This window comes from Oncorhynchus clarkii, chromosome 25, assembly GCF_045791955.1.
Source record: "Oncorhynchus clarkii lewisi isolate Uvic-CL-2024 chromosome 25, UVic_Ocla_1.0, whole genome shotgun sequence".
Taxonomy (NCBI): Eukaryota; Metazoa; Chordata; class Actinopteri; order Salmoniformes; family Salmonidae; genus Oncorhynchus; species Oncorhynchus clarkii.
In genome coordinates, this window is record NC_092171.1 from 7,888,647 (window position 1) to 7,901,670 (window position 13,024).

Below are 13,024 nucleotides of genomic sequence, written 5' to 3' on the forward strand. Positions count from 1 at the left end.
CTACGATTCCTGAGAGTGGATATGTGGATACACTTTCTCTTGTCTTCATGTAATAAATTAAATCTGGCATATGGATCGACGCAAGTTATTTGTGCAAAGAATGTGAAGGTAAAAACACATTTTGTTTTAATAAAATCAAATGTTGCATTAATGCATAGTCAAATGTGTTACTTCATTGATTTCGCTATAACCTTATGATAGTGTATATTCTTATGTGAGTCTAATTACTTGCCTGCAGCCTCTCTACAACCCTACTTATTGTTGGTCTTTCTTATTCGTTCATGAGTGGGACAAGGGGCATCGTCACATTGTTGTATATTCTATATCACAACCAGTAAATGGTTTGCTTATCTATAAACATCTGCATGAAAATGTTATCACAATTATTCTCAATAGCCTGTACTTTTTTATTAATGAAAAATAAACATGTCGAATAGGCATGGGTATCTCTCCCCCTTATAATTTGGGATCAAATATGCTCTGAAAGCAAACATGTTGACATGAGTACCCTGATATCGGGGAATTTGTGCCATTCTGAAAAAATTGTTAGATTATTGTAATTTTTTTACTAAATGTACAGATATATTAATTATCAAATGGAAGGGTTATGTACTGTTTATCTATGAGAGCAAAACATAGTCATTTACAGTTCTACAGATTGATTCAACAAATCAATCTTGTCTTGAGAGAATATAACTACCTTGATGCATAATTAATTGAATCGTAATTTTGAAACGTAATTACCCCCTAATTGAAAGGAAAGATTGACCTACATAGGCTACTTAATGCAATGTTTTTATCCTGGGGGCAGCACAGAAGGTTAGATATGGGTCTCATTAATTTGTCATCGACTGTTAATTCTCTCATTATTGTCTGAGACGCATCTGCTGGAGAGTCAGCTGGCTGATACAGCAGGGATGTCAATAATGTCACCCAGCAACCTACCCACATCACCCACAGTTAAATACATACACGTTTGCCATCCCCCACGTCACAATTAAACTAAATAATAAAAAGTATTGATCATTTCTAAATTGTCTGGAACTTTTTTCTCTAGATACTCATCTTATGTTACATAATTTACCTTCCAACTGGACAGCCATGAAGTCTGCTCTGGATGGAATAGCTGACACCACTTTCCGAACAATAACTAATGGTTTGCAATACCTTGGCTCCAACGATGTGAGCTACAGTGACCCATCCATAGAGTCTGGCTTTGCCAAGACTGGATTCCATTTACAGAAGGCTCACTCTGCCCCACTTAGAAACTACTTTCCTCGAGTAGCTAGAGACGAGGAGCTCATCTTTAATGGCAACTCCATTTACCAGACCAACTTCTCTGATCTGGTTGGCAATGGGACCTTTGTGGACAGCGGGGATTCTATCCAATGCGGGGAGAACTCTGTGGACATGGAGTGCTTCATGATTCTGACCCCCAGCCAGCAGTTGGTAGTAGCGATCATGGCACTCACCCTGGGAACCTTCACAGTGCTGGAGAACCTTATCGTACTGTGTGTGATCCTCTACTCCAGCACCCTGCGCTGTCGGCCCTCCTACCACTTCATAGGAAGCCTGGCTGTGGCCGACCTTCTGGGCAGTGTCATATTTGTGTACAGTTTCTTGGACTTCCATGTGCTACACCGGAAGGACAGCCCCAATGTGTTTCTCTTTAAGCTTGGTGGGGTCATCGCCTCTTTCAGTGCCTCTGTGGGCAGTCTCTTTCTCACAGCCATAGACCGCTACATCTCCATCCACAGGCCCATGGCTTACAAGCGGATCGTCACCAAGACAAAGGCTGTCATCGCCTTCTGCATGATGTGGACTATCTCAATCGTCATCGCGGTGCTCCCCCTACTGGGCTGGAACTGTAAGCAACTGAACTCAGTGTGCTCTGACATTTTCCCACTCATCGATGTGAAGTACCTGATGTTCTGGATAGGGATGACCAGTGTGCTGCTGCTGTTTATCATCTATGCCTACATGTTCATCCTGTGGAAGGCCCACCACCACGCCGTGCGCATGATGAGCCGCCACTCCCAGAAGAGCATCATCGTCTACACAGCGCATGGCACCAAGGTACAGACAATGCGACCCGAGCAGGCCCGCATGGACATCCGCCTGGCCAAGACCTTAGTGATGATTCTGGTGGTCCTCGTCATCTGCTGGGGCCCTGTGCTGGCCATCATGGTCTACGACCTGTTCTGGAAGATGAACAACTTTATCAAGACGGTTTTTGCCTTCTGCAGCATGCTCTGCCTGCTCAACTCCTCCATCAACCCCATCATCTACGCCCTGAGGAGTAAGGACCTGCGCCTGGCCTTTCTTAACATCTGTCAGACATGCAGGGGTACTTCTCAACTACTGGACAACAGTGCTGAGTCCGATTGCCACAGCAGGAGCGTAAAAGGCACAGCCACAGCCTACAAATCCACGGCTAGCTGTGCAAACACCACTGTGAAATTGGCCAAAGTTACCCTTTTGGTCTCCCCCGAGACAACTGCGTCTACCATCATGTGACTGTGAAGGAATCGACTCTGAAGGAATTATGCAGAGTAGTCACTACCCCAACTTGCACTGCACTGAAAGTTTGCTAAACATCAACTTCTAATTCAGTTCTTTGAAGTATATGTAGCTATAGGATAAGAGAATGTGGCTTTTTATTTCAATCTTTCAGAAGAAATTCATTTTCATTGGGAAATAATGGCGATAATCATTGTTAAACTGTACAGTTGTGTATTTAGTGGCATGCTTTGACTGTATGGTTTGTCTCTATAAAGTGCTTGTAGGTGAAATTGGCTGCTCTTTATATTGTAAATTAGTACATTGTGATGGTTTGTAGTTCTTGTCATAAAGTATGTTGTATGAAACTGTTTTGATTTCCTTATTTTTTGAGTGATGCATAATTGAGGACCATGTTATGAAATACAAGAGTAGACCATGTACATTTTTTCAATGATTCACATTATTTAATTTTATGCGGAGACAGATTTCCGCCAAAGAAGAACCACAAAGACATGTCATGTTGTGCAGTATTAAATATGTTTTCCCCCTCTCCATATGCATTAAGTGTTTTTCTATGAATACACATTATAATTCATTTTTTTAAATAAAAACATTCAGGAAAGCAGCTTGTGAACCACATACAGTATAATACACATGCATTTTTTTGTGCATCTCATGAGATTGAGGATGGCACTGCAATGCTACTGTGAAGAATAGACCTTATCTCATGAAACTACAGAGACAGAAAAAATATTAAGTATTTATGTGCAGTTACTTATTCCAAACCAGCTAATTTAGTAATAAGCAATGTATATGAATGTTTTCATCTGATCACAGCAATTGAAACACAATAGCCAGTGTGTTTTATTGCAGCTGTACTTACACCAAAAGCTTCCATCATCAACCAAAAACAGACAAAACAATGACAAATGAAAGAAAATCTGCAGAGGCCCTCTAAGTCAGTGAAGAATTAAAGGAATGTGAATTTTTTAAGAGGTCCCTACTAGGATAAAATGTGCACATACTTCATTTACAATCATAATCATTTATTTTCAAAATTATTAAACACCTTTATGTGGTTTAGTTTCCAAGCCTCTGAATAAAGTCAAGTGTGCACAGTACTCATAAGGCAGGCACGATAGTCTTATCGGGCTTTGGTTGTATATGTTTTTGTCAGTCTGGAGGAGAAAGAGGTGTAGGCAGTGGCACATGAGATAACGTGCCATGTTTTGTGAGGTACTGTACTGCCTCAAAAAGTAAGTTAAACCCAATATAAAAATAAATATAAAGTGAAAATACAACAGAAAAGGCACAAAACCTATAAGTGAAACAAGCAATTTCACATTACGTGCCCATGCATTTGCAGAGCAAAAGAGACAGGCAAAGACTAATGGAAATACACCAATCTTCAAGATTAAAGTAACAATAATGTGTATGAATATGGCTACTAACTAACTAATGTATATGGATAGCAGCGCAAAATGATGTAATTTATTATGTAATTCCATACCACACAAACGACCAACTTTTGTCTGCACTATCCGGAATCCTTGAGACGTGCCTACCCTTATCTCACTCTTTGACCATTTTAAATTTCATAATCAATCGGCTAATGTCAGAGTTGGGACCTCCTATGGATTCCAGATTGCAGGGACCGCAGTCCAAATCACCGCCATCATCAGTCTCATCTGCGCATGCCCAAACGACCCGGCATGAGCGCATAATTGAATATTTGACGTCATCAATACGAGAAACAGACGGCTCTGGTGGTCAAAAACAAGAAAAAGCTGACGTTCGCTGCCTTTCAAGATGGTAACGTTAGGCAGCAAGTTATATCTTCGTCTGAATGTATAACTTAGCTAGCTAAGGACATCCAAACAGATAACGTTATAAGATAGTGAAAACAAAAGTCAACGTTACACGGGCGTCGGAGTGATAAGAGGAGGGTAACTTTTCCCGGAAAGGTGAAGGGAATTTGTTTTAATTTGGTTGGTTAACGCTAGCTAGCTAGCGTGATAAGTTAGCTAACAGTAGCAATACTCCTTCCTGGACTTGTCGAAGTTGCAAAGCTAGCTGAAAAGCCATCAGGATAAGCTCTTTCTTAGCTAGCTAACGAACGTTAGAAAGCCATTTTCTTTTGTTTCTCGCATTAGCCACACCGTTCCTCGTTCGGTCTTTGTAGACCCTCCTAGGTTCAAATCATGGCGTGTGGAGCGACCCTGAAAAGGACCATGGATTTTGATCCATTGATGAGTCCGACGTCCCCTAAAAGGAGAAGATGTATTCCGGTGTCCCCATCATCATCACCACGGAAATACCTTCGCATGGAGCCGTCACCATTTGGAGAAGTGTCATCCAGACTATCAGCTGGTAAGTACTATACCGGATGAACCCAAACTCATATCAGACATCTATAGCAAGCCAGGCAGTGGGCAATCTTGCTGCACGTTAAAGGTCCAATGCAGCAGTTGTTTTTAATCAAAATATCAAATCATTTATGGGTAATTAAGTACCTTATTGTGATTTGTATTTAAAACAATGGTCAAAAAGAAAAATTGCTGGCAGGCCAAAAAATTCCACCAAAACAGGCTGAAATTTCAGGAGGTCTTTTAAAAGAGCTCTTACGCTAGAAGGGCATTTTTCACAATATTATTTCAACCTCAGTGTGGAAATATAAAACACAGGAAAATCACGTTAATGGCACAGGGCCTTTTAAGGTAGCATGTTCTTTTTCCAAGATCATTCTAGGTGTTAGCCAATAACTACTTGTGTTATTGCAGCAGCTACAGTGCATTCAGAAAGTATTCAGACACCTTGACTTTTTCCACATTTTGTTACATTACAGCCTTACTCTAAAATTGATTAAATATTTTCTCTTATCAATCTACTAAGTACACCATAATGACAATCAATTTACCAATTGATTGGTAAATTCAATTGATTGGACATGATTTGGAAAGGCACACACCTGTCTATATAAGGTCCAACAGATGACAGTGCATGTCAGAGCGAAAACCAAGCCATGAAGTCGAAGGAATTGTCTGTAGATCTCAGAGACAGGATTGTGTCAGGCACCGATCTGTGGAAGGGTACCAAAAAATGTCTGCAGCATTGAAGGTCCCCAAGAACACAGTGGCCTCCATTCTTAAATGGAAGAATTTTGGAACCACCAAGACTCTTTCTAGAGCTGACCGCCCAGCCAAACTGAGCAATCGCGGGAGAAGGACCTTGGTCAGGGAGGTGACCAAGAACCCAATGGTCACTCTGACAGAGCTCCAGAGTTCCTCTGTGGAGATGGGAGAACCTTCCAGAAGAACAACCATCTTTGCAGCACTTCTCCAATCAGGCCTTTATGGTAGAGTAACTAGATGGAAGCTACTCCTCAATAAAAGGCACATGACAGCCCGCTTGGAGTTTACCAAAAGGCTAAAGGACTCTGACCTTGAAAAAATAAGATTCTCTGGTCTGATGAAACCAAGATTGAACTCTTTGGCCTAAATGACAAGCGTCACATCTGGAGGAAACCTGGCAACATCCCTACGGTGAAGCATGGTGGTGGCAGCATTATGCTGTGGGGATATTTTTTAGCGGCAGGGACAGGAAGACTATTCAGGATCGAGGCAAAGATGAGCACAGCAAAGGACAGAGAGATCCTTAATGAAAACCTGCTCCAGAGCACTCAGGACCTCAGGATAGAGAGAAGGTTCACCTTCCAACAGGACAACAATCCTAAGCACACAGCCAAGACAACGTAGGAGTGGCTTCGGGACAAGTCTCTGAATCCCCTTGAGTGGCCCAGCCAGAGCCCGGACTTGACCCCATCGAACATATCTGGAGAGACCTGAAAATAGCTGTGCAGCAATGCTCCACATCCAACCTGACAGAGCTTGGGAGAAACTCCCTAAATACAGTAGTGCCAAGCTTGTAGCATCATACCCAAGAAGACTCGAGGCTGTAATCTCTGCCAAAGGTGCTTCAACAAAGTACTGAGTAAAGGGTCTGAATACTTATGTAAATGTGATAGTGTAGGTTGTAACATAACAAAATATGGGCAAGTCAAGGGGTCTGAATACTTTCCGAATGCACTGTATCTTGAAAAAATATCAGTGTTTTCAAACCCAGAGGCGCAACATCGTGATACTTACGGGAACGCATTGCGAAGCAGACTATTATGGAGCGAGAGACCTGCCAAAAGGTTGAACGTAGGTATTGTTAGATCATAAGAAAATCGATATGTAAATTGTTAGGACCGTAAGAAAAGCCATGCGTGAAACATGAAACGTAAAATTTCATCTGTGAACATACAAAAACACCATGTTATGATTACGGACTAACATTTTAGGCTTGAACCAATCTTGTTGCAATCCTTACGAACAATAATACCTTTTGAGTTTTGTCAGTTTCATATCACCAACACAAAGAAACGCACACCAAATGGCCTGTGAGGAGTGCTACGTGAACAAGCATAACACAGCATAATTTTTTTTTTTTTTTAAGTCAAGGAAACCGGAAAGAGGTATCCAGCATGTTTAAGTGTCCATTCTCTATTACTCTTTAGTTAAGTCTACTTCACATTAGGTACTTAATGTAATGGATTTGTTTGCCAGCGCAAGTCTAGATAGCACTAGCTCTGTTATGCCTACACCTAGCGTAATGAAACTTCACTGTTGTATCTCTAAAGCATGGGCATATCTCTGGGTGAAGTGACGTGGACATCCTCATCCATGCACCTTATCAAATAAGACTAATTCAATATTGCACCATTCCATTCTCTGGTCTCTGTCTGCAATCATAACCAGTAGTCTCTACCAGGAATAATGAAACACAGAACAATAATAGATCACTCAATCTTGCCAAAGCATACTCTGTACGATGGGTTAATATGAATGTAAAATAATTTGACATGATTTATATGAACCGGGTCATGAACATATGGACTGTGAAATTAATAATGGAGAGGTTAAACGTAGGCTAAGTCTGGCATAAGCTTATTCCCACACTTTACAGTAACTCTGTTGCAATGGTCTTAAGTAGTCTCCATATAGGCTATTCCCTCCATCGTGACACTGCTGGCCAGTTGAAGAGCTTGTGCAGCACCATGCGACTTTGGAAAAGCACCCCTCACCCTCAGAAGATGCCCTTCTGGAGGCATGCAGCTATAGTTGTTACACCCTAATGTAGGCCTATTTGCCTACTAGCCAAATAAAGTGATGAGCGTGCATGATGCGTGCAACTCGTCATTCCAACATTGAATTCATTCAGTTCAGTCAGTATGCCTTCCATTCAGTAATTTGTTGCAATAGGAAATAAATCAAAGAATAGAGCATTCTTATCCATGTATTTATTGAAATCTATGTATTATCATTTTAATAATTAAATGTTTAATTTAGTCCTATCCAAATAAAATAAAAAAGCCTAAATTACAATGCCTAAAAGTTGAAGGCCTATCATTTTGGGTACGGGTGTCTTGCGGAATAATTTGAGAACTGTGTTTTACACCTGTTTTTATTATAGGGCTCCCCTTTAAAAGAGACCCTAGCTCCCAGGCCTCTAAATATAGCATCTAAATCATTTTTAAACAAAATAGTTGCTGATAGCTTAAACAGATCTGGAAATAAGAATAGGCTACAGATAGCGAAATAGCCAAGGGGTCCCAAAGACTGAGGACAGGTTATAGTCAAGACTTGAGCAATATTTTGTTTCATCTCATTTATTGACATGGATATAGCCTTTGCGTGATGGGGTTGTGCAACGCAAATGTCTAAAACAAGCCTACATACAGAGTGGAATTCTTTAAAACAATAGTCAAAATGCCTAATAAAGGCCTACAGTCCGTACTCCAAAATACTGGAAAAAGTGTGATTCATTAGGTTACATGATCACCACAGTAGCCCCACGCGGCTATAAAAATAAATTATGCACTTATATGGCGATTAAATAACACAACAGCATGGCATATTTAGATAGCGGAATAGACCTAGCCTAAATCATATTTACTTCTGTGTCTTTATCATTCGCACACAAGTCAAAGGCCCAAGCCAATACTACACCATCTACTGGTATAAAGTCGTTATTGAATGCAGATCTAAAACAAGGTGACGTGATGACGTATTTCTGCGCATGAGCTTTGCTAGCGAACATCATCTTGACAAGTGTGATCAGGAATTTCTATTGGAGAAGCAGTTTCTGCATATCTTCATACTGTACTGTCTTTTGTTAACATGTTGTCGGCCATAAGGATTGCACTGCAGTGTGAGGCCTCCATTAGATTTGACAAGTTGTTTGACCAACGTTCTATCTTATTCTAGAGCAAATTCTGAACAACATCAAGCAGGAGTACAAACGCATTCAGAAGAGAAAGCACATAGATGGAGTTTACCAACAGACAGAGGGTTTCTACTCGCCAGAGTCTCCACCCCATCTTAGTGGATCCAGTATGCCAGGTTTGTTATGAGCTTATAGTGTACTATAAGCCTAAACCCTGGTGAGTGGAGGAGATCCACAATACTAGGAACTAGACCCCCCCCCCCCCCCCCCCCCCAACATGCAAATTACCTAATTGCTTTACTTGTGTCCTCTGCAGGCACATCTGCTGGAGGTTCTTCTCCATCAAAGAAAGAACAGCCCTTATTTACTCTTAGACAAGTTGGAATGATTTGTGAACGTCTACTGAAGGAGCGTGAAGACAAAGTGCGGGAGGAATATGAAGAGACCATGACTTCCAAGTTGGCAGGTGTGGACAGTCAAACACAATTCAGAAAGTGCACCATGTGATTTTTAGTTAGTCAAATTAAACCCCTCCCTTTTCTCCCACATTTCTATTACAGAACAATATGACACTTTTGTGAAGTTTACACATGACCAGTTGATGCGAAGATTTGGAGAGCAACCTGCAAGCTGTGAGTATTGTTTTGCCCATTTTTATATTTAATTATCAGTGCATGTACCATTCCATTGCTGAATGTGAGAAGGCAACTGTGACTCCTGAATGGAAAACTCTAGGTTATGCTAATATGGCTGGTTTTCTGCTTTTATCTATTCATTTCCAGATGTTTCCTGAGAGACCGACTTTGCCAGGCGACCTTCTCTTGCTGGAAGTTAGAGTTTAAATCTTTGGAAATCCCTGCAAGTGATTGGTTTAATGAAACGTCTTACTGTGCCATATTTCTCCTTTGGGCAAAGGTTTATCTAAGCCGTTGTCAGTGGTAATCTCTCTCACGTAAGCAACTAGGTGCTTCCTAATGTAATTATATGGACCCCCTCTACCAGTGGCCTACATTTCTCCTGCTGTACCTGTATCGATAAGTTGTCACTCTCTTACTTTTATAAAGACATCTGGCATTCCAGACTTTATTCACTGTTTTATTTCTTTGTTACACATGTATATATGATAAAGGAATGTAGACAAAGGTTTGCTGGTCAATCTATTAGCAAGTGGAAGGTACGGTTTGGAGAAGATTATTTGCAATGCCCCAGAGCCTTTTTTAATGGACTTTACAAAGACTAACTTCAATTTATTAGATTTTTTCTGCTTTCAAAATGTTATTTATTTCATTGACTGTTTTGCTTTCAAACCTATGTACTTAGTAGAAAAACCAAACAATAAAATGTTAAGTTTCATGTCGTCACAACAGGGTAATGCTTTAATTAACTGAAGTACTAATATTTCAATTGTAAATAGCTAATAATGTAATCAAGTAGATATACCGATATCAGGTCCTGTCAACACAGTCGCTTGTGTTCCACCACAGCTCCCTGCCTCCACTATGGAGTGACCAAGTCAAAGGCACTTTCAATCTTGACAACAAGGTTGATGAAATCCGAGCAAGGGTAGCATTCCAGAGGGACATCAGAGACTGTAACGTCCTTTGCTTCACTGAAACATGGCTCACTGGAGAGACTCTATCCGAAGCGGTGCAGCCAACGGGTTTCTCCACGCATCGCGCTGACAGAAACAAACATCTTTCTGGTAAGAAGAGGGGCGGGGGCGTATGCCTCATGGCCAACGTGACATGGTGTGATGAAAGAAACATACAGGAACTCAAATCCTTCTGTTCACCTGATTTAGAATTCCTCACAATCAAATGTAGACCGCATTATCTACCAAGAGAATTCTCTTCGATTATAATCACAGCCGTATATATCCCCCCCCCAAGCAGACACATCGATGGCTCTGAACGAACTTTATTTAACTCTCTGCAAACTGGAAACGATTTATCCGGAGGCTGCATTCATTGTAGCTGGGGATTTTAACAAGGCTAATCTGAAAACAAGACTCCCTAAATTTTATCAGCATATCGATTGCGCAACCAGGGGTGGAAAGACCTTGGATCATTGTTACTCTAACTTCCGCGACGCATATAAGGCCCTGCCCCGCCCCCCTTTCAGAAAAGCTGACCACGACTCCATTTTGTTGATCCCTGCCTACAGACAGAAACTAAAACGAGGCTCCCACGCTGAGGTCTGTCCAACGCTGGTCCGACCAAGCTGACTCCACACTCCAAGACTGCTTCCATCACGTGGACTGGGAGATGTTTCGTATTGCGTCAGATAACAACATTGACGAATACACTGATTCGGTGTGCGAGTTCATTAGAACGTGCGTTGAAGATGTCGTTCCCATAGCAACGATTAAAACATTCCCTAACCAGAAACCGTGGATTGATGGCAGCATTCGTGTGAAACTGAAAGCGCGAACCACTGCTTTTAATCAGGGCAAGGTGTCTGGTAACATGACCGAATACAAACAGTGCAGCTATTCCCTCCGCAAGGCTATCAAACAAGCTAAGCGCCAGTAAAGAGACAAAGTACAGTGCCTTGCGAAAGTATTCGGCCCCCTTGAACTTTGCGACCTTTTGCCACATTTCAGGCTTCAAACATAAAGATATAAAACTGTATTTTTTTGTGGAGAATCAACAACAAGTGGGACACAATCATGAAGTGGAACGACATTTATTGGATATTTCAAACTTTTTTAACAAATCAAAAACTGAAAAATTGGGCGTGCAAAATTATTCAGCCCCTTTACTTTCAGTGCAGCAAACTCTCTCCAGAAGTTCAGTGAGGATCTCTGAATGATCCAATGTTGACCTAAATGACTAATGATGATAAATACAATCCACCTGTGTGTAATCAAGTCTCCGTATAAATGCACCTGCACTGTGATAGTCTCAGAGGTCCGTTAAAAGCGCAGAGAGCATCATGAAGAACAAGGAACACACCAGGCAGGTCCGAGATACTGTTGTGAAGAAGTTTAAAGCCGGATTTGGATACAAAAAGATTTGCCAAGCTTTAAACATCCCAAGGAGCACTGTGCAAGCGATAATATTGAAATGGAAGGAGTATCAGACCACTGCAAATCTACCAAGACCTGGCCGTCCCTCTAAACTTTCAGCTCATACAAGGAGAAGACTGATCAGAGATGCAGCCAAGAGGCCCATGATCACTCTGGATGAACTGCAGAGATCTACAGCTGAGGTGGGAGACTCTGTCCATAGGACAACAATCAGTCGTATATTGCACAAATCTGGCCTTTATGGAAGAGTGGCAAGAAGAAAGCCATTTCTTAAAGATATCCATAAAAAGTGTCGTTTAAAGTTTGCCACAAGCCACCTGGGAGACACACCAAACATGTGGAAGAAGGTGCTCTGGTCAGATGAAACCAAAATTGAACTTTTTGACAACAATGCAAAACGTTATGTTTGGCGTAAAAGCAACACAGCTGAACACACCATCCCCACTGTCAAACATGGTGGTGGCAGCATCATGGTTTGGGCCTGCTTTTCTTCAGCAGGGACAGGGAAGATGGTTAAAATTGATGGGAAGATGGATGGAGCCAAATACAGGACCATTCTGGAAGAAAACCTGATGGAGTCTGCAAAAGACCTGAGACTGGGACGGAGATTTGTCTTCCAACAAAACAATGATCCAAAACATAAAGCAAAATCTACAATGGAATGGTTCAAAAATAAACATATCCAGGTGTTAGAATGGCCAAGTCAAAGTCCAGACCTGAATCCAATCGAGAATCTGTGGAAAGAACTGAAAACTGCTGTTCACAAATGCTCTCCATCCAACCTCACTGAGCTCGAGCTGTTTTGCAAGGAGGAATGGGAAAAAAAATTCAGTCTCTCGATGTGCAAAACTGATAGAGACATACCCCAAGTGACTTACAGCTGTAATCGCAGCAAAAGGTGGCGCTACAAAGTATTAACTTAAGGGGGCTGAATCATTTTGCACGCCCAATTTTTCCGTTTTTGATTTGTTAAAAAAGTTTGAAATATCCAATAAATGTCGTCCCACTTGTTGTTGATTCTTCACCAACAAATACAGTTTTATATCTTTATGTTTGAAGCCTGAAATGTGGCAAAAGGTCGCAAAGTTCAAGGGGGCCGAATACTTTCGCAAGGCACTGTAGAATCTCAATTCAACGGCTCAGACACAAGAGGCATGTGGCAGGGTCTACAGTCAATCACGGACTACAGGAAGAAATCCAGCCCAGTCACGGACCAGGATGTCTTGC

At 41.4% G+C, this 13,024-nt stretch overlaps 2 protein-coding genes across 3 annotated transcripts; both read left to right on the top strand.

Annotated features, from left to right (window-relative positions):
- Window positions 1-1,089: 1,089 nt before the first annotated feature.
- LOC139383904 (cannabinoid receptor type 1A-like) lies at window positions 1,090-2,695 on the top strand. Its single transcript, XM_071128508.1, has one exon. It carries the CDS (start codon window positions 1,102-1,104, stop codon window positions 2,515-2,517), a length of 1,416 nt encoding a protein of 471 aa, XP_070984609.1. The 5' UTR covers window positions 1,090-1,101; the 3' UTR covers window positions 2,518-2,695.
- A 1,535-nt stretch (window positions 2,696-4,230) lies between these two features.
- Window positions 4,231-10,130, top strand: LOC139383963 (akirin-2-like). Of its 2 annotated transcripts, XM_071128587.1 has the most exons (5): window positions 4,231-4,872; window positions 8,811-8,945; window positions 9,086-9,235; window positions 9,330-9,401; window positions 9,552-10,130. In XM_071128587.1, the coding sequence occupies exons 1-5, from the start codon at window positions 4,704-4,706 to the stop codon at window positions 9,560-9,562; spliced, it is 537 nt and encodes a 178-aa protein (XP_070984688.1). In that variant the 5' UTR covers window positions 4,231-4,703; the 3' UTR covers window positions 9,563-10,130. The 2 variants fall into 2 exon arrangements, with proteins under 2 accessions (XP_070984688.1, XP_070984687.1); XM_071128586.1 differs by lacking the exon at window positions 9,552-10,130 and having other exon boundaries at window positions 4,589-4,872; window positions 9,330-9,531.
- Window positions 10,131-13,024: the final 2,894 nt, after the last annotated feature.

Coding starts and splice junctions, on each gene's coding strand:
- LOC139383904 (XM_071128508.1), top strand. CDS start 1,102: ATGAAGTCTGCTCTGGATGGAATAGCTGACACCACTTTCCGAACAATA.
- LOC139383963 (XM_071128586.1), top strand. CDS start 4,704: ATGGCGTGTGGAGCGACCCTGAAAAGGACCATGGATTTTGATCCATTG. Junction 4,873..8,810: donor GTCATCCAGACTATCAGCTG/GTAAGTACTATA, acceptor ATCTTATTCTAG/AGCAAATTCTGAACAACATC. Junction 8,946..9,085: donor TAGTGGATCCAGTATGCCAG/GTTTGTTATGAG, acceptor TGTCCTCTGCAG/GCACATCTGCTGGAGGTTCT.